The following is a 20,535-nucleotide window of genomic DNA, read 5'->3' as shown; positions in this document are numbered from 1 at the left end:
TCTGAACAAAGAACATGGCAAGGCAGGCAAAAATAATATGATGTATGACTTTCTGTAAATTCTGTAGCAGACAAGAAGGATTACGTGAGCATCACTGCCGACAGTCACTACATGGTTACTGTCATACTGCTTAGTTTTTTGGCTCAATGATGGTGCCACCACAGCCACATTGCACTGAAGGAGGATTTCTCTAACCCAGATCTTAAACTATTGTGGTGGATGCATTTTAGAAAACAATTACTTTGGCTAGAGTGTCACATATGAGTCTTATGGTATCATAGTCATAATGTGCATTCATATTAATTTTAGGCACTTTAACTGCTGTGTCGCTTGAACTTGTGCAGTATTTAACTTTAAGGTGTTTTATAGAAAACTACACTATACATTACTTAATAATAAAATATACTGTAAGTATCCAAGCTTTTCATTTTTTTGCAAACTGTATTATAAATTAAGATCTTTAACATTTAATTATTTATTTCAAATTATTTATTATTGTTAACAAGTTCAGATCTTTAACATGTAGGCAAAGTCTTCAGGAAAAGCAGTGAAGACTAAAGTTTTCTCCATTCATACTTGTTTGTGCTTGTTAAACTTACACTTTGTCCCTACAGGGATACACACAACACTCACTTCATTAAGCTTAATGATGCCAACAGGAGGCGTTATTACACCATTATTTACTGCCAACCTTAAAAAAGCAATTAAATAATTAATGTGCTTAAATGACTAATCAGGGGACTTTTATACCTCTGAGTATTTCATCAAGCTCAAAACAAAGTTTACAGAAGGAAAAAAACAACATAATTATTTGGAAAGTTTAGTAGGAATCAAAGTTTTACTCACAACTCTTACTCTCCATACTTGTTCCTTTCTTTTGTTAATATTGGTGTTTATAACTGTTATGTGAAGGCTGTGTGCACGCAGGGGTGGTGATATGAAGGACCCAAAATGCAGACTCACAGAAATCAAAGGTGAACTTAAATACAGCTTTAATGCTGAACTCCAAAAAAGTAACAAAACTGAGACTCCAAGGTAAACTTTACACAGACAGAACACACAGCAAAATGAGGGTAGATCACGACAATGACAAACTGAAACACAGGGCTTAAATACATAGAGGGAGCAATCAGGGAATGGACAACAGGAGGGAAACACAGCTGGGGCAAATCAGAACTGACGAGACAAGGAAGCGTAAACTGAACACAATGAGATAAGACAGAGAAATGAAACAAACACACGGAGCCAGAGACAAAATTTACAGAGAGCAAAAGCCCAAAACAGAACAAAACAACAGCACTGCGGCCCAGCAACAGTCCAAAAGAAAACAGACAAAAAGCACATGAAAGGCGCAGAGGCCCAGGTACCAGTCTCGAAAAGGTTCAGGAGGCCGGCCCGGAGGCTGACGGCACAACAGTCCAAACCCGGGCAGTTCAGGGGGGCGGCCCGGAGGCAGGCGGGCCGCCCCCTGCGGCGTGGGAGCCGCGGGTGGTGGCGCTGCAGGCGACGCAGGTCGCTGGACGGGCCCCTCGGACCCTCCAGCGGAGGCAGGTCGCTGGACGGGCCCCTCGGACCCTCCAGCGGGAACAGGAGGCTGGACGGGCCCCTCGGACCCTCCAGCGGAGGCAGGAGGCTGGACGGGCCCCTCGGACCCTCCAGCGGGAACAGGAGGCTGGACGGGCCCCTCGGACCCTCCAGCGGAGGCAGGAGGCTGGACGGGCCCCTCGGACCCTCCAGCGGGAACAAGCGGCTGAAGCGGTCCCTCGGACCCTCCAGCGGGAACAGGCGGCTGAAGCGGCCCCTCGGACCCTCCAGCGGGAACAGGCGGCTGAAGCGGTCCCTCGGACCGCAACGACCCAGGCATCCTAACAATAACCCTTTAGAATAAAACCTGAACCAGTAACCTAACAAACAACACAACAACACTGCATAAAATATCTTGATCCATGCTCAATCGTCCATGTAAGCAAGTCCGAAAAGGTGGATTCCATTGATGTCGACGTAAACGCTACATTCAGATCAACAGAATCCACCTTTTGGGACTGCATAAAACAGATTTGGGAACATGTGGCATCCAGAGTTTAAAACTTATTAACTTACTTTACTTACTCCTTTACATTTTTAACTTACTTTATTCTTGAAAGGTTTATATTTTGGACTAAAGTAAGGAATTATAAATTGGTCAATTCAAACTTTCTCAGGTGTAACACTGTCTGTGAAGCTGAATTTAATATTAAAGTTTTAGAGCATGTTTAGTGTCACCTTCTGCCAGCACAGAGCATCAGCTAACTAGTGACAGAACCCATAAGTCAAGGGAAAATGAGGACACTAAATGTATTATTATTATTATTATTATTATTATTATTATTAGGAAGTCCTAAAAACTCCCTGAAAAGCCTTCAGTTAATCCAAAATGCTGCAGCAAGAGTCCTGACAGGGACTAGAAAGAGAGAGCAGATTTCTCCTGTTTTGGCTTCCTGTTAAATCCAGAATTCAAAATCCTGCTCCTCACATACAAGGTCTTAAATAATCAGGCCCCATCTTATCTTAATGACCTTGTAGTACCATATCACCCTATTAGAGCACTTCGCTCTCACACTGCAGGCCTACTTGTTGTTCCTAGAGTATTTCAAGGCCCTAAAATGACCCAAAGCTGATGAACAGTATCCTGTTTAATTGAGAAATAGGTCATTTCAATTTTTTTACTTTGCTTTCATGGGGCATTGTGTATTGAATCTTGAGGTGGAAAAAAATGAATTTAATCCTCTTTGGGATAAGGTGGTAACATGATACAATGTGGAACAAGTGAAACACCGTGAATACTGTACTATAACTTCCAGCTGTTGTGCATGAATCTACAAATTCCATAAAATGTAACAAAATAGCAATCACACAATAAATAAACAAAACTGCATATGGCATTTATTTTGAATTTAAAGTGAATGTCTACACTTATAAAAGAAAAAAAACATCTAATAGTAATGTCATGTATACTCACGTTCTTCACAGTTTGCAGTAATGCTAGGAACCCTGGACTCTCAACTATCATTTGAATCACCATCTCAACTCTGTGAAGTATCAGAAACTTATACTGTAAGATCGAGACTGATGAGATTGTGTTTACAGCCAACATTTTATTTATTTTATCGGTTATAGAGAGTAGCGTTTGTAACAGACATTGGTGGTAATTGAGGTTTTTTAATGTCATCATATCTATTGAGAAAAGGATAGATCACAGTTTTGGAAAAAGGATTACATTACTCACTGCCGTCTAATTGGCTTACTACACTTACATGTGATGCTGTCATGTGAATGGTGTGCGAGGACTGAGTTCTTAAAATGCATGTGGACGTGGGTAAATCCTGCAGAAGACTCCTGAGCAGATGGAACCAGCACTGCTTGTTACCTGCTAACCACTGACAAAGCAGAACTTTTCTCTTTGGAATGTGAACTTAAAACTTGTTGTTTCTTTGGGTTATAGCTCCAACAAAAAAACGTTTTTGTGTGTTAACTGACTTTTAGTTGAGAATGACAACAAATCTAGATAAAATCCTTGGTCAGATCTTTAGGACAGTCATGTAAATGTGTCTAACATGTCCTACATCACTCCATCTAAGACTAACTTCACTGTTGGACTGCAGTACCGAGGGATACTGGAAGTCTTGTTATTTTCTGCTCCAATTACAGCATCTTGCTGTGTGTTGCTCTTCATCAATGGGACCATGCTACACATCTTGAAGAGTAAAGCGGTGTTTCGTGAGACAGCCTGTTATGTTCTTCTTTATAATTTACTTTTTGCAGACACCATACAGATGGTCCTGAGTCAGTTATTGTACTTACTATCTGCTTTTAGAATCAGACTGACATATCCTGTTTGTGGCTTTCTTGTCATGCTTGCCAATCTCACAACTGGGATTTCTCCTCTCACACTGGTGGTGATGTCTCTGGAGAGATATGTAGCTGTGTGCTACCCTCTAAGGCATGCTAGCATCATCACCATCGGGAACACAGCGCTAGCGATCATCATAGTTTGGGCCGTCAGTTCACTAAATGTTTTTATTCGACTGATTTTGCTGTTAAATTTTCTTTTTGAAGACTTAGAGAGTCTCCAAATGAAAGACTTTTGCTCTAACACTCCTTTGTTGCTTGGCCCCATGTCTGATCATTATGACAAAGCTTACACTGGGGTTATTTTTGTATCTGCTGGTGTTGCAGTTACTTGCTCCTATATTGGTGTTATGATAGCAGCCAGGTCAGCCTCCACAGATAAAGCTTCAGCCCGTAAGGTTCGTAGCACACTGCTGCTGCACCTGATACAGTTAGGCCTCAGTCTGTCCTCAACTATTCATAACCCTTTGACTACAGAGATCTCAAAAGTCCTTGACAGAGTAACAATTTTACGCATCCGGAGTATACTTTATGTGTCTATGATCCTTTGCCCCAGATGTTTGAGCCCACTTATCTATGGCATTAGAGACCAAATGATCAGAGGCATCCTCATGTACCATCTGTGCTGTCGAATAAAACTGCCCAACAGTATAAAATTACTCAAACATTAAATTAATGTAATTTGGAATAATACTGTATATGTTGTTCAAAAGAAAAGGTCTAGGTCATCCTCTGACAAAACTATTCACAGCTTAAAGGCGTCTAATTTTGGTAAAAAGAAAAACAAAATCAGCCTATGATCAAAATTAGATTGCATTGTGTAGCAAAACTTTAACCACGCTTTTCTTAGCCACAGTTGCACTCTTTAGCTGAAGACTTTTGTCAAATGAAACTTTATAAGTCTTATCCTCTCCTGTGCTAACGTTTAGAATGGCTAGCATTAGCTACATGTGGTAATGCAAAATATTTCCATAACTGTATGAGCATCACATCATCCAGTACAAGTGACTAGCACAAATGCTTTGCTTTGTTAGAACTGTTATTGTAAATGAAATGTTATTTACCTCGAAATGTCTTTTACAAAATCAGAAGTTACAGTGGAAATAAAATAAGTTATCTATTCAATTTCTTTAAGTAATTACAACTTGAGTTTTATTTTGAGCCCACTGACATTGGGATTTAATTTGAAATTACATATAAAATGAATTTAATGTAATTACCAACATTATTAATTCACCACAACCCCAAAAAAGAAAGTTTGCAACTTAGAAGGTCTATCTTAATCAATAAATTAGAATTTTTATGTTGCAGCCATGGATTTAATCAAGTGGAGGTAAAAGTTCTGGTGAATTACTTTTTAGAGTGTATTGAAGCATTTTTGGTTGGCACTGTTCAACAAATAATCAACATATATGCACCAAATTTCTCAGATGTTAGCTGTTGCATGTTAATATACTTCAGCATGGAGCTATTTTTATATATCTAATATGAGATATAAGTAGTTGTGCAGTTTACCTGTCAAATAAATCTGAGAATAAGGGTTTTCCTCTTGTTTTTATACGGTTTTAAATTTCAATGTAACTGTTTATGAGTTTTTTCTATTGAGCATACTTAAAAGGCCCAGTAGTAGTCAACTAGTTGGGTCACTCAGATTTGACGCACTAGTAAATCAACGTCCATGGGATCCATTAAGGAAACTGAAGTGAACTTTTCTTGATTTGCCTTTGACTTCTTGTTAACTTTCCCATAATTTGTCTCAGCTGGGATGCACATCATCTGCTCCCCACGAAGACTGCTAATCAATATCCATGGGATTCATTAATCATGTCAATATTTACTAAAAGCATTAATTAGTTAGGATCTGAATATTTAATGTAATTAAATGAGTTATCAGGAGACTTTGTTAGATGGGAGCTTTCTCTCTGCGGTACCTCTGAGTGGTTTCAGCCACTGAAAAACAACAATGCCACAACAACAACATTTAGACTTAACACATTAGGACAATGGCAGTGGTTAATTAAGAAAACAGGAGCAAAGACACAGTAAAAAATAAAAAAAACTGCTGATGTTGATGATGAAATCCAAGAGAGGAAAAAATAGTGGATAGAGACAAAAACTGATTTATATTTTTTCTTCTAATATATTTTCTACAGTTAAAAAAAATGTAAAGGTACAACCAACTCTTGCTTCTTTGCCATTGTCTATTTATCATTAATACCAAAAAAAGTAAAGCCACCCACAGCCAAAAAAGACTAAAAACACAACACTGTCAAGCACTGTGACACACATTGTAACATATGACGTGCAGTTTTCGGTTTGGATCCATGCACATATTAAAACTTAAACTTTCCTTTTCGTCACTTTTGATTTTAATTTTTTCAGGTGACAGGATCATCTGTGGACATGATGATTGGGAGACTTCTGCGTTTTTGGTGGGGGGTGGGGGTGTCTTTGTGTTGTAAGTTAACTCAAGGGTACTCTGATTAATTAACAACTTCTTTCACACACTTGAGCTGATATGCAACCAGATATCATGACAAAGGATGTAATTGACACGCCTGTTCACCATGTCCATTTCATGCTTTACCTCTCCAAAACATGAAAAGTAAACGCATGTGGAAGCTACAGTAAGCTGCAATACCAACAGAGGGAGATACTAATTTTAGCCTATTACATATATTTTATATATATATATGAGAATAGAAGGTAGGAGAATAAACCAGCTGTTCTCCACAGAACCAGCAAAGGTGTACTCTCAGTGGCAGGAGAACAGTAAGAGAACAGCACCACCAAGGCTGGAGACGGAGCAATACTGGAAGAACATGTGGGAGAAGGACGCAACCCATAACGGCAATGCTCAGTGGCTAGTGTATCTGAGGCCAGACCATAGCGACCTCCCTGAACAGGGTCCAGTAACCATCACAGTGGCAGATATCCAAGAAAGGGTCTCCAGTATGAAGAGTTGGACAGCACCAGGGCCCGACATGGTTCACGCCTACTGGCTAAAGAAGCTGACTGCACTGCACGAGTGTCTGGCAGCACAAATGAACCAGCTGCTAGTTAACGAGGGACACCCGGAATGGCTAACCGAAGGTCGGACGGTCCTGATCCCCAAGGACCCCAAGAAGGGACCGGTCCCCTCCAACTACCGACCAATAACCTGCCTCAGTACTACATGGAAGCTCCTGTCAGGCATCATATCGGCTAAGATGAACAGGCACATGGGTCAATACATGAGCGGCGCACAGAAAGGAATTGGCAAGAATACCAGAGGCGCAAAACACCAGCTACTGGTAGACAGAACAGTCAGCCGAGACTGCAGGACCAGGCTGACCAACCTGTGCACTGCCTGGATTGATTACAAGAAGGCCTATGACTCAATGCCCCACACCTGGATACTGGAATGCCTAGAATTGTACAAGATCAACGGGACCCTAAGAGCCTTCATCAGGAACTCAATGGGGATGTGGCGTACAACACTAGAGGCCAACTCCAAGCCCATAGCACAAGTTGCCATCAAGTGCGGGATCTACCAAGGAGATGCTCTGTCCCCACTGCTGTTCTGCATAGGCCTGAACCCCCTCAGTGAGATCATTAACAAGACTGGCTACGGATACCGACTACAGAACGGAGCAGTTGTCAGCCACCTCCTGTACATGGATGACATCAAGCTGTATGCCAAGAGTGAACGAGACATCGATTCACTGATCCACACTACCAGGATATACAGCAATGACATTGGAATGTCGTTCGGACTGGAGAAGTGTAGTCGGATGATAACAAAGAGAGGGAAAGTAGTCAGAACTGAGGGGATTGAACTACCAGAAGGCAACATTGCAGACATAGAGGACAGTTACAAGTACCTGGGGATCCCGCAGGCGAATGGGAACCATGAAGAGGCCGCTAGGAAAGCTGCAACCACCAAGTACCTGCAGAGGGTCAGGCAAGTCCTGAGGAGTCAGCTGAATGGTAAGAACAAGATCCGGGCCATCAACACCTACGCCCTGCCCGTGATCAGGTACACTGCAGGGGTAATAGGCTGGCCAAAGGAGGAGATAGAATTCAATTCAATTCAATTCAATTCAATTTATATAGCGCCAAATCACAACAAAAGTCGCCTCAAGGCGCTTCATAGATACAGAGAAAAACCAAACAATCATATGACCCCCTATGAGCAGCACTTTGGCGACAGTGGGAAGGAAAAACTCCCTTTTAACAGGAAGAAACCTCCAGCAGAACCAGGCTCAGGGAGGGGCGGCCATCTGCTGCGACCGGTTGGGGTGAGAGAAGGAAGACAGGATAAAAGACATGCTGTGGAAGAGAGACAGAGGTTAATAACAGATATGATTAAATGCAGAGAAGTCTATTAATACATAGTGAGTGAGAAAGGTGACTGGAAAGGAAAAACTCAATGCATCATGGGAATCCCCCGGCAGCTTACATCTATTGCAGCATAACTAAGGGAGGATTCAGGGTCACCTGGTCCAGCCCTAACTATATGCTTTAGCAAAAAGGAAAGTTTTAAGCCTAATCTTTAAAGTAGAAGCCACTGACATAAAGACAAGAAAGCTCCTTACCATGCATGGAGGGTTTCACCCCAAGTCCAGCACCCTGAGGCTCTACGCTAAGCGGAAGGAAGGGCGCCGGGGACTGGTGAGTGTCAGCACCACAGTCCAGGATGAGACAACGAACATCCAAGAATACATCACAAAGATGGCCCCAACTGACAGCGTGCTCAGTGAATACCTCAGGTAGCAGAAACCCAAGAAAGAGGAGGGAGACGAGGAACCATCATGGAAGGACAGGCCCCTACACAGTATGTACCACCGGCAGATAGAGGAGGTGGCTGATATCCAGAAATCCTACCAGTGGCTGGACAAAGCTGGACTGAAAGACAGCACAGAGGCACTAATCATGGCAGCACAAGAACAAGCTCTGAGTACAAATCCATAGAGGCTGGGGTCTATCACACCAGGCAAGACCCCAGGTGCAGGATGTGCAAAGATGCCCCAGAGACAATCCAGCACATAACAGCAGGGTGCAAGATGCTAGCAGGCAAGGCATACATGGAACGCCATAACCAAGTGGCCGGCATAGTGTACAGGAACATCTGTGCCGAGTATAACCTGGAAGTCCCAAGGTCAAAATGGGAGACGCCCCCAAGGGTGGTGGAGAATGACCGAGCTAAGATCCTGTGGGACTTCCAGATACAGACGGACAAAATGGTGGTGGCTAACCAACCGGACATAGTGGTGGTAGACAAACAGAAGAAGACAACTGTAGTGATCGATGTAGCGGTTCCGAATGACAGCAATATCAGGAAGAAGGAACACGAGAAGCTGGAGAAATACCAAGGGCTCAGAGAAGAGCTCGAGAGGATGTGGAAGGTGAAGGTAACGGTGGTCCCCGTGGTAATCGGAGCACTAGGTGCGGTGACTCCCAAGCTAGGCGAGTGGCTCCAGCAGGTCCCGGGAACAACATCGGAGATCTTTGTCCAGAAGAGCGCAGTCCTGGGAACAGCTAAGATACTGCGCAGGACCTTCAAGCTCCCAGGCCTCTGGTAGAGGAACCGAGCTTGAAGGATAAACCGCCCGCAGGGGCGTTCTGAGTGGGGTTTTTTTTTAAAATTTTTTATAAGCCTTCTTCTGCCTTCCAGGAAGTGCACAGCTTGGTCAGTCTGGTCTGGTCCTGCAGTCTTGGCTGACTGCTTGGTCTGCCAGTAGCTGGTGTTTTGCATCTCTGGTATTCTTGCCCATCCCTTTCTGTGCGCCGCTCATGTATTGACCCATGTGCCTGTTCATCTTAGCTGCTATGATGCCTGACCGGAGTTTCCATGTGGTGCTGAGACAGGTCATTGGTCGGTAGTTGGAGGGGACCGTTCCCTTCTGGGGATCCTTGAGGATCAGGACTGTCCGGCCTTCGGGTAGCCATTCCGGGTGTCTCTCGTCAACTAGCAGCTGGTTCATTATGTGTGTATATATATATATATATACACTCATATACACACACACACATATATATGTATAGACACATATATAAATATATACATACATATACGTGTGTTTGTGTGTTAGCCCCCTAGCTTAATTGATTCTGACCATTGACTGTAGAAAACATGGACGACGCGACAGCTCTCTATCACCCCCTGGTGTCTGGCTGCAGTATAGGTCATAAACCCCGCCTCCTCCATGTTAGCGGATGGGACTGGGGTCAGACTAAAATAAGTTAATTCTCCTCAGATAATTTTTTTCCAAAGATTCTTTCTTTTGTTTTCAATAGTTCTCATCACGCTGATTGATGTTCAAGGGGTCTCCTTTCCCTTAAGTTTGATTCTAACTCCTACCGCGGTGATGTTAAATTGGGGTGAAACGTCATCATAAGAGCTTTGACTGACAGCTGCAGTCACGGAGAAACATGTGTATCTCGTTCGCGAATAGCAGATAGAGCGTAGGCTCTGAGAGGACACCCAGCGTTTACGCTACGAAAACACGACCGAGTGTTTTAACCTGACAGCCTGAGGTGTTCTTCGGTAAACTGGACTACCCGACAGAAGGACCCGAGGCCCCGCTGCACTTTTTCGGTAAGTTAAACGTGTTTGTAAGCTACTCCGTAACTACCGTCCTTAGCTAGCTCCTGAGACCTAGCTAGCTAAAATGAGCACTCGGCTGTCAGGGTTCTTTTAGCTGTGCAGGTGAATGAATTTACTAAAGAAATCAAGAGAAACGCTCCGGGCTGCTCAGTCACTAATTACTGTTACTGAACTTTTATCACAAGTATTATACTGTAAAAGCAACAGGCTGCACCCTGCTGCAGCTCCTGTGCAGAGCTGAATATTAAATATGTGCAAACAACAGCATGTTTTCAGTCTCTTGCCACATCTGTAAAGACAGTAACAATTTTTTCAAAAGCTTGTACTTCAGTAACTCCTCATTAATCAGGAACTATGGATTAAAGTACTGTAGTGTACTGTGATACTGAAAAAATGTAAGAGAAGAACTTCAGATCCTGAGTGTGTGAGGACAGAAGAATCAGCTTTATTTCAATTTTGAGGGATAAAATTTATATCTGAGTTTGATGGTTCTGTTGTCTTTGTGATTACAGGAGCTGCCCTCAGATTCAGACCTCAGCCCCATCGAGTGACAGCAGACAGATCATCCAACATGTTCACATGTTAACTGCAAAATGAACTGATGAAAACAGTGCAAAGGTTAAAGTACCACACGTGCTGTAGTGAAAGCTGCAGCTGTTTTATTGATAAAGTTAAAGACAAAAAAACAAAAGGATTAATCACTCATGTAACTGTGTCACTATATATCAGCATTAACAGGACCTCAGTTTGGTGTTTCACAAAGCTGCTGATCTCAGACCTGCACAGCTTCCTTTTTAAACACTTGATGTACTCAGCTGCATGAAGAGCATATGAGATTTTCTCTAACACAATTAAATAAAACCTGATGAAGGTCAAAGGTCGTCACTTGTATGTTGAACTACAAACTTGTCATCTGGAATTCTTTCACAGTTTCTTTACACACAGTGTGTTATTTACCATAAAGTGATTCAGAGTTATTCATACCAGAGTAACCAGAGAGGATCACATATTTTTAAATATATAACTTTCTACAGGACTGAATATAATATCTTTATGTAAAAGTCCGGAGCCTCTGGGGAGTATCTGAGTATTTATAACATTACACAAACCAAAGGTCTCATCACAGTGTTCATGAAATGCTGGGTTTATCCATCTCCTGGGGCGGGCCTACGGAGGAGTGCTGAAGATTTCCCTGTGAGGGAGCTGCTGGTGAAGATCATGAGTCCTGCTTGATCAATGCCATGAGCTTCAGTCTTCCTGGTGTTTCTTAAATGATGCCTCTTACAGCGGGTCAACAGAACTTACGGCACAGGACAGCTGTGATGAAAGAAAGGGAAGAAGTTTCTCCAAACCTCTGGACCCAGGAAACCCAGCTTGGTCCTGATGGTCTCCCTCACTAGTTTCTCTCCAGGGTGAATGTAGCTGTTGATATAATATGGACTCTATTATTAAATAAAAAGAACAAATTAGACTACACTACTGAAACGTTCTGCTGATGTTTTTAAAGTCTCCATGTTACCAGGCTGTAGAGGGCTCTGAAGATTTAAACAGTTTTAGATCCATTACACTCAGTCTTATGTTAAAATCTCAAAGGACAGCATTATATTTTTGATATTAACAGTAACTCTGGGCCTCTGTAGAGTGTGCAGCTGATCTCATCGCTGTCTAAAAATGGATAAAAAAACATAAGTGTTGAAGACTATTAAGAGTAGCAGGTGTGAAGCATCGCTAACTAGCTAGCAACAAGCCTCCAACACAGTGCGTATGCTAGCGGCTAATCTAACTAACGAATTAACAACAGAATGATTTTAGAACTATAAGATTATAAGCTGTGTGTCTTTTTATAACAGTGACATGGTTGTATTTACCTTAATTAAACGAGTCGTCAGTCGCGGTAAACCAGCAAAAAAACTCGAGAAGCCGGGCTACGTAAAAAGTGTAGGGGGGCGTGTTTGCGGTCACGTCCAGCGGGTGTGTGGGCGGGAGCGTTACACAGTCGCTTCACCTCAAGTCACTACTGCGCAGACTCTGGCTCCAAATTTGCAAGATGGCAGCCTCCACAAGCGGGATATTTTGGCTTCGTTTTTGCACAATGGTAGGAGGCGGGGTCGCGTCATCCATGTTTTCTACAGTCAATGATTCTGACGATTAAGGACCCTGGAATGTAATGTGCTCCCTACCAATTTTGCTTAAAACATATTGTCTCTCCTTGCTGGTAATGCAACTTGTGACACGGCGGACTGCCAGTATCCCCAATATCTGGCTCTCAGCTTTCATTCTTCAATGGCAACTTATTATTAAAAAGCTTTATTTGAAAGCACTTCTTAAAGTTTCAAAGTGCCTCACACAAATGTATATTTAAAATCCAAGGAACAGTTAAAAACTTGAAAACAGGAACAAAGAGAAACAAGACAAGACTCCCTCTTCTCTGCAAGATGCTGCCATTGATAAAGATGAAGATATTTAAAACGTCATGTATTATATATTTAGTGTTTTCATGTTGTTTTCCCTTTTTTGTATATTGTTTTCTTTACTTTCCACCTTTGTGGTCTTGCTACCTAATTTAAGCAACTGCACAATTACAATAAAAAAAAGTTCCAAGTTTTAAAAAACAAAGACAATAACAAAGTTTTGGTCCCAGTGTGCAGACTGTTCCACAACTTAGGATGGAAAAAACCTGCTGAGCTTCATTGTTAGCCAAGATATTACCAAGCTTCTACCCACAGGTTGTCAAACATGCCCTACCTCCACCCTGATTGTTAACTGTGCTGTTAACATTCATGGACACTTGCACTGTACTTATTTATAAACATTTTTTATTACAGTGTCTATCTATCTATCTATCTATCTATCTATTAGGAATCTAGTGGAGCCCCATTCATGGAGCTCAGTGACCAGTGCTTAATGGACAATGGAGCAAGGGTATTTAATGCTTCATTGTAAGCCAGATTAGTCTTTAATAGGACTTTAAAATCAACATGAAACTGAAGAGGCAAACACAGTAGTACTGAAGTATTATGTTCATTTTTCTTGATGTCCCTTAATGACCTTGTAGTACCATATCACCCTATTAGAGCACTTCACTCTCACGCTGCAGGCCTACTTGTTGTTCCTAGAGTATTTCAAGGCCCTAAAATGACCCAAAGCTAATGAACCGTATCCTGTTTAATTGAGAAATTTTGCTTTCATGGGGTATTGTGTATTGAATTTTGAGGTGAAAAAAATGAATTTAATCCTCTTTGGGATAAGGTGGTAACATGATACAATGTGGAACAAGTGAAACACCGTGAATACTGTACTATAACTTCCAGCTGTTGTGCATGAATCTACAAATTCCATAAAATGTAACAAAATAGCAATCACACAATAAATAAACAAAACTGCATATGGCATTTATTTTGAATTTAAAGTGAATGTCTACACTTATAAAAGAAAAAAAAACATCTAATAATAATAATGTCATGTATACTCACGTTCTTCACAGTTTGCAGTAATGCTAGGAACCCTGGACTCTCAACTATCATTTGAATCACCATCTCAACTCTGTGAAGTATCAGAAACTTATACTGTAAGATCGAGACTGATGAGATTGTGTTTACAGCCAACATTTTATTTATTTTAACGGTTATAGAGAGTAGCGTTTGTAACAGGCATTGGTGGTAATTGAGGTTTTTTAATGTCATCATATCTATTGAGAAAAGGATAGATCACAGTTTTGGAAAAAGGATTACATTACTCACTGCCGTCTAATTGGCTTACTACACTTACATGTGATGCTGTCATGTGAATGGTGTGCGAGGACTGAGTTCTTAAAATGCATGTGGACGTGGGTAAATCCTGCAGAAGACTCCTGAGCAGATGGAACCAGCACTGCTTGTTACCTGCTAACCACTGACAAAGCAGAACTTTTCTCTTTGGAATGTGAACTTAAAACTTGTTGTTTCTTTGGGTTATAGCTGCAACAAAAAAACTTTTTTGTGTGTTAACTGACTTTTAGTTGAGAATGACTACATGTCTAGATAAAATCCTTGGTCAGATCTTTAGCACAGTCATGTAAATGTGTGTCTAACATGTCCTACATCTCTCCATCTAAGACTAACTTCACTGTTGGACTGCAGTACCGAGGGATACTGGAAGTCTTGTTATTTTCTGCTCCAATTACAACATGTTGCTGTGTGTTGCTCTTCATCAATGGGACCATGCTACACATCTTGAGGAGTAAAGCAGTGTTTTGTGAGACAGCCTGTTATGTTCTTCTTTATAATTTACTTTTTGCAGACACCATACAGATGGTCCTGGGTCAGTTATTGTACTTACTATCTGCTTGTAGAATCAGACTGACATATCCTGTTTGTGGCTTTCTTGTCATGCTTGCCAATCTCACAACTGGGATCTCTCCTCTCACACTGGTGGTGATGTCTCTGGAGAGATATGTAGCTGTGTGCTACCCTCTAAGGCATGCTAGCATCATCACCATCGGGAACACAGCACTAGCGATCATCACAGTTTGGGCCGTCAGCTCACTAAATGTTTTTATTCAACTGATTTTGCTGTTAAATTTTCAATTTGAAGATTTAGAGAGTCTCCAAATTAAAGACTTTTGCTCTAAAGCTGCTTTGTTGCTTGGCCCCATGTCTGATAATTATGACAAAGCTTACACTGGGGTTATTTTTGTATTTGCTGGTGTTGCAGTTACTTGCTCCTATATTGGTGTTATGATAGCAGCCAGGTCGGCCTCCACAGATAAAGCTTCAGCCCGTAAGGTTCGTAGCACACTGCTGCTGCACCTGATACAGTTAGGCCTCAGTCTGTCCTCAACTATTCATGACCCTTTGGTTACAGAGATCTCAATAGTCCTTGACAGAGTAACATTTTTACGCATCTGGAGTATACTTTATGTGTGTATGGTCCTTTTCCCCAGATGTTTGAGCCCACTTATCTATGGCATTAGAGACCAAATGATCAGAGGCATCCTCATGTACCATCTGTGCTGTCGAGTAAAACTGCCCAACAGTATAAAATTACTCAAACATTAAATTAATGTAATTTTGAATAATACTGTATATGTTGTTCTAAAGAAAAGGTCTAGGTCATCCTCTGACAAAACTATTCACAGCTTAAAGGTGTCTAATTTTGGTAAAAAGAAAAACAAAATCAGCCTATGATCAAAATTAGATTGCATTGTGTAGCAAAACTTTAACCACGCGTTTCTTAGCCACAGTTGCACTCTTTAGCTGACGACTTTTGTCAAATGAAACTTTATAACTCTTATCCTTTCCTTTGCTAACGTTTAGAATGGCTAGCATTAGCTACATGTGGTAGCGCAAAATATTTCCATAACTGTATGAGCTTCACATCATCCAGTACAAGTGACTAGCACAAATGCTTTGCTTTGTTAGAACTGTTATTGTAAATTAAATGTTATTTACCTCGAAATGTCTTTTACAAAATCAGAAGTTACAGTGGAAATAAAATAAGTTATCTATTCAATTTCTTTAAGTAATTACAACTTGAGTTTTATTTTGAGCCCACTAACATTGGGATTTAATTTGAAATTACATATAAAATGAATTTAATGTAATTACCAACATTATTAATTCAACACAACCCCAAAAAAAGAAAGTTTGCAACTTAGAAGGTCTATCTTAATCAATAAATTAGAATTTTTTTGTTGCAGCCATGGATTTAATCAAGTGGAGGTAAAAGGCCTGGTGAATTACTTTTTAGAGTGTATTGAAGCATTTTTGGTTGGCACTGTTCAACAAATAATCAACACATATGCACCAAATTTCTCAGATGTTAGCTGTTGCATGTTAATATACTTCAGCATGGAGCTATTTTTATATATCTAATATGAGATATAAGTAGTTGTGCAGTTTACCTGTCAAATAAATCTGAGAATAAGGGTTTTCCTCTTGTTTTTATACGGTTTTAAATTTCTATGTAACTGTTTATGAGCTTTTTCTATTGAGCATACTTAAAAGGCCCAGTAGTAGTCAACAAGTTGGATCACTCAGATTTGACGCACTAGTAAATCAACGCCCATGGGATCCATTAAGGACACTGAAGTGAACTTTTCTCGATTTGCCTTTGACTTCTTGTTAACTTTCCCATAATTTGTCTCTGCTGGGATGCACATCATCTGCTCCCCACGAAGACTGCTAATCAATTTCCATGGGATTCATTAATCATGTCAATATTTACTAAAAGCATTAATTAGTTAGGTTCTGAATATTTAATGTAATTAAATGAGTTATCAGGAGACTTTGTTAGATGGGAGCTTTCTCTCTGCGGTACCTCTGAGTGGTTTCAGCCACTGAAAAACAACAATGCCACAACAACAACATTTAGACTTAGCACATTAGGACAATGGCAGTGGTTAATTAAGAAAACAGGAGCAAAGACACAGTAAAAGCTGCTGATGTTGATGATGAAATCCAAGAGAGGAAAAAATTGTGGATAGAGACAAAAACTGATTTATATTTTTTCTTCCAATATATTTTCTACAGTTAAAAAAAATGTAAAGGTACAACCAACTCTTGCTTCTTTGCCATTATCTATTCATCATTAATACCAAAAAAAGTAAAGCCACCCACAGCCAAAAAAGACTAAAAACACAATACTGTCAACACATGCAGTTTTCGGTTTGGATCCATGCACATATTAAAACTTAAACTTTCCTTTTCGTCACTTTTGTTTTGAATTTTTTCAGGTGACAGGATCATCTGTGGACATGATGATTGGGAGACTTCTGCATTTTTGGTGGGGGGTGGGGGTGTCTTTGTGTTGTAAGTTAACTCAAGGGTACTATGATTAATTAACAACATCATTCACACACTTGAGCTGATATGCAACCAGATATCATGACAAAGGATGTAATTGACACGCCTGTTCACCATGTCCATTTCATGCTTTACCTCTCCAAAACATGAAAAGTAAACACATGTGGAAGCTACAGTAAGCTGCAACACCAACAGAGGGAGATACTAATTTTCAAGCCAACATGGAAATAATCACAGGAAAGTGTTTAAACAGACATTATTAACACACACACACACACACACACACACATATATATATATATATAAATAAATTCCCCGCTCGCCCCTGCGGGCGGTCAATCCTTCAAGCTCGGTTCCTCTACCAGAGGCCTGGGAGCTTGAGGGTCCTGCGCAGTATCTTAGCTGTTCCCAGGACTGTGCTCTTCTGGACAGAGATCTCTGATGTTGTTCCCGGGATCTGCTGCAGCCACTCGCCTAGTTTGGGAGTCACTGCACATAGTGCTCCGATTACCACGGGGACCACCGTTACCTTCACCCTCCACATCTTCTCGAGATCTTCTCTGAGCCCTTGGTATTTCTCCAGCTTCTCGTATTCCTTCTTTCTGATGTTGCTGTCATTCGGAACCGCTACATCGATCACTACGGCCGTCTTCTTCTGTTTGTCTACCACCACTATGTCCGGTTGGTTAGCCACCACCATTTTGTCCGTCTGTATCCGGAAGTCCCACAGGATCTTAGCTCGGTCATTCTCCACCACCCTTGGGGGCGTCTCCCATTTTGACCTCAGGACTTCCAGGTTATACTCAGCACAGATGTTCCTGTACACTATGCCGGCCACTTGGTTACAGTGTTCCATGTATGCCCTGCCTGCTAGCATCTTGCACCCTGCTGTTATGTGCTGGATTGTCTCTGGGGCATCTTTACACATCCTGCACCTGGGGTCTTGCCTGGTGTGATAGACCCCAGCCTCAATGGATCTTGTACTCAGAGCTTGTTCTTGTGCTGCCATGATTAGTGCCTCTGTGCTGTCTTTCAGTCCAGCTTTGTCCAGCCACTGGTAGGATTTCTGGATATCAGCCACCTCCTCTATCTGCCGGTGGTACATACCGTGCAGGGGCCTGTCCTTCCATGATGGTTCCTCGTCTCCCTCCTCTTTCTTGGGTTTCTGCTGCCTGAGGTATTCACTGAGCATGCTGTCAGTTGGGGCCATCTTTGTGATGTATTCGTGGATGTTCGTTGTCTCATGCTGGACTATGGTGCTGACACTCACCAGTCCCCGGCCCCCTTCCTTCCGCTTAGCGTACAGCCTCAGGGTGCTGGACTTGGGGTGAAACCCTCCATGCATGGTAAGGAGCTTTCTTGTCTTTATGTCAGTGGCTTCTATCTCCTCCTTTGGCCAGCCTATTACCCCAGCAGGGTACCTGATCACGGGCAGGGCGTAGGTGTTGATGGCCCGGATCTTGTTCTTACCATTCAGCTGACTCCTCAGGACTTGCCTGACCCTCTGCAGGTACTTGGTGGTTGCAGCTTTTCTAGCGGCCTCTTCATGGTTCCCATTCGCCTGCAGGATCCCCAGGTACTTGTAACTGTCCTCTATGTCTGCAATGTTGCCTTCTGGTAGTTCAATCCCCTCAGTTCTGACTACCTTCCCTCTCTTTGTTATCATCCTACTACACTTCTCCAGTCCGAACGACATTCCAATGTCATTGCTGTATATCCTGGTAGTGTGGATCAGTGAATCGATGTCTCGTTCACTCTTGGCATACAGCTTGATGTCATCCATGTACAGGAGGTGGCTGACAACTGCTCCGTTCCGTAGTCGGTATCCGTAGTCGTATCCGTAGCCAGTCTTGTTAATGATCTCACTGAGGGGGTTCAGGCCTATGCAGAACAGCAGTGGGGACAGAGCATCTCCTTGGTACATCTTGATGGCGACTTGTGCTATGGGCTTGGAGTTGGCCTCTAGTGTTGTACGCCACATCCCCATTGAGTTCCTGATGAAGGCTCTCAGGGTCCTGTTGATCTTGTATAGTTCTAGGCATTCCAGTATCCAGGTGTGGGGCATTGAGTCATAGGCCTTCTTGTAATCAATCCAGGCAGTGCACAGGTTGGTCAGTCTGGTCTTGCAGTCTCGGCTGACTGCTTGGTCTGCCAGTAGCTGGTGTTTTGCGCCTCTGGTATTCTTGCCCATCCCTTTCTGTGCGTCGCTCATGTATTGACCCATGTGCTTGTTCATCTTAGCTGCTATGATGCCTGACAGGAGCTTCCATGTGGTGCTGAGACAGGTCCTTGGTCGGTAGTTGAAGGGGACCGGTCCCTTCTTAGGGTCCTTGAGGATCAGGACTGTTCTAGCAGCTGGTTCATTATGTATATATATATATATATATATATGTATATGTATGTATATATATATATATATATATATATATATACACACTCATATACACATATATACATATACACATATATAAATATACAGTATATATACATATACGTCTGTGTGTGTGTTAGCCCCCTAGCTTAATTGATTCTGAAATAGCAGATAGAGCGTAGGCCCTGAGAGGACACCCAGCGTTTACGCTACGAAAACACGACCGAGTGTTTTAACCTGACAGCCTGAGGTGTTCTTCAGTAAACTGGACTACCCGACAGCAGGACCCGAGGCCCCGCTGCACTGTTTCGGTAAGTTAAACGTGTTTGTAAGCTAATCCGTAACTACCGTCCTTAGCTCGGTCCTGAGACCTAGCTAGCTAAAATGAGCACTCGGCTGTCAGGGTTCGTTTAGCTGTGCAGGTGAATGAATTTACTAAAGAAATCAAGAGAAACGCCCCAGGCTGCTCAGTCACTAATTACTGTTACTGAACTTTTATTACAAGTATTATACTGTAAAAGCAACAGGCTGCACCCTGCTTCAGCTCCTGTGCAGAGCTGAATATTAAATATGTGCAAACAACAGCATGTTTTCAGTCTCTTGCCACATCTGTAAAGACAGTAACAATTTTTTTTAAAAGCTTGTACTTCAATAACTCCTCATTAATCAGGAACTATGGATTAAAGTACTGTAGTGTACTGTGATACTGAAAAAATGTAAGAGAAGAACTTCAGATCCTGAGTGTGTGAGGACAGAAGAATCAGCTTTATTTCAATTTTGAGGGATACAATTTATATCTGAGTTTGATGGTTCTGTTGTCTTTGTGATTACAGGAGCTGCCCTCAGATTCAGACCTCAGCCCCATCGAGTGACAGCAGACAGATCATCCAACATGTTCACATGTT

General features: G+C 41.9%; 2 protein-coding genes and 1 long non-coding RNA gene across 3 annotated transcripts; 2 read left to right on the top strand and 1 right to left on the bottom strand.

Annotated features, from left to right (window-relative positions):
- The first annotated feature begins 3,531 nt into the window (after positions 1-3,531).
- Positions 3,532-4,941, top strand: LOC146510610 (odorant receptor 131-2-like). The gene has a single exon (XM_085175596.1). It carries the CDS (start codon positions 3,594-3,596, stop codon positions 4,557-4,559), a length of 966 nt encoding a protein of 321 aa, XP_085031722.1. The 5' UTR covers positions 3,532-3,593; the 3' UTR covers positions 4,560-4,941.
- Positions 4,942-10,988: 6,047 nt separating this feature from the next.
- LOC146510609 (uncharacterized) lies at positions 10,989-12,918 on the bottom strand. The gene is made up of 2 exons (XR_014876382.1): positions 12,346-12,918; positions 10,989-11,899 (listed from the first exon to the last, which is right to left on the bottom strand). It is a non-coding gene; the product is annotated as an uncharacterized LOC146510609 (long non-coding RNA).
- Positions 12,919-13,946: 1,028 nt separating this feature from the next.
- LOC146510608 (odorant receptor 131-2-like) lies at positions 13,947-15,668 on the top strand. The gene has a single exon (XM_085175503.1). The coding sequence runs from the start codon at positions 14,548-14,550 to the stop codon at positions 15,511-15,513; it is 966 nt and encodes a 321-aa protein (XP_085031629.1). The 5' UTR covers positions 13,947-14,547; the 3' UTR covers positions 15,514-15,668.
- Positions 15,669-20,535: the final 4,867 nt, after the last annotated feature.

Source organism: Neolamprologus multifasciatus, chromosome 10 (assembly GCF_963576455.1).
Source record: "Neolamprologus multifasciatus chromosome 10, fNeoMul1.2, whole genome shotgun sequence".
Classification (NCBI taxonomy): Eukaryota; Metazoa; Chordata; class Actinopteri; order Cichliformes; family Cichlidae; genus Neolamprologus; species Neolamprologus multifasciatus.
This window is presented reverse-complemented; position numbering and strand designations above follow the sequence as displayed.

Excerpts from the sequence above, each read along its gene's own strand:
- LOC146510610 (XM_085175596.1), top strand. The coding sequence starts at position 3,594 with ATGTCCTACATCACTCCATCTAAGACTAACTTCACTGTTGGACTGCAG.
- LOC146510608 (XM_085175503.1), top strand. The coding sequence starts at position 14,548 with ATGTCCTACATCTCTCCATCTAAGACTAACTTCACTGTTGGACTGCAG.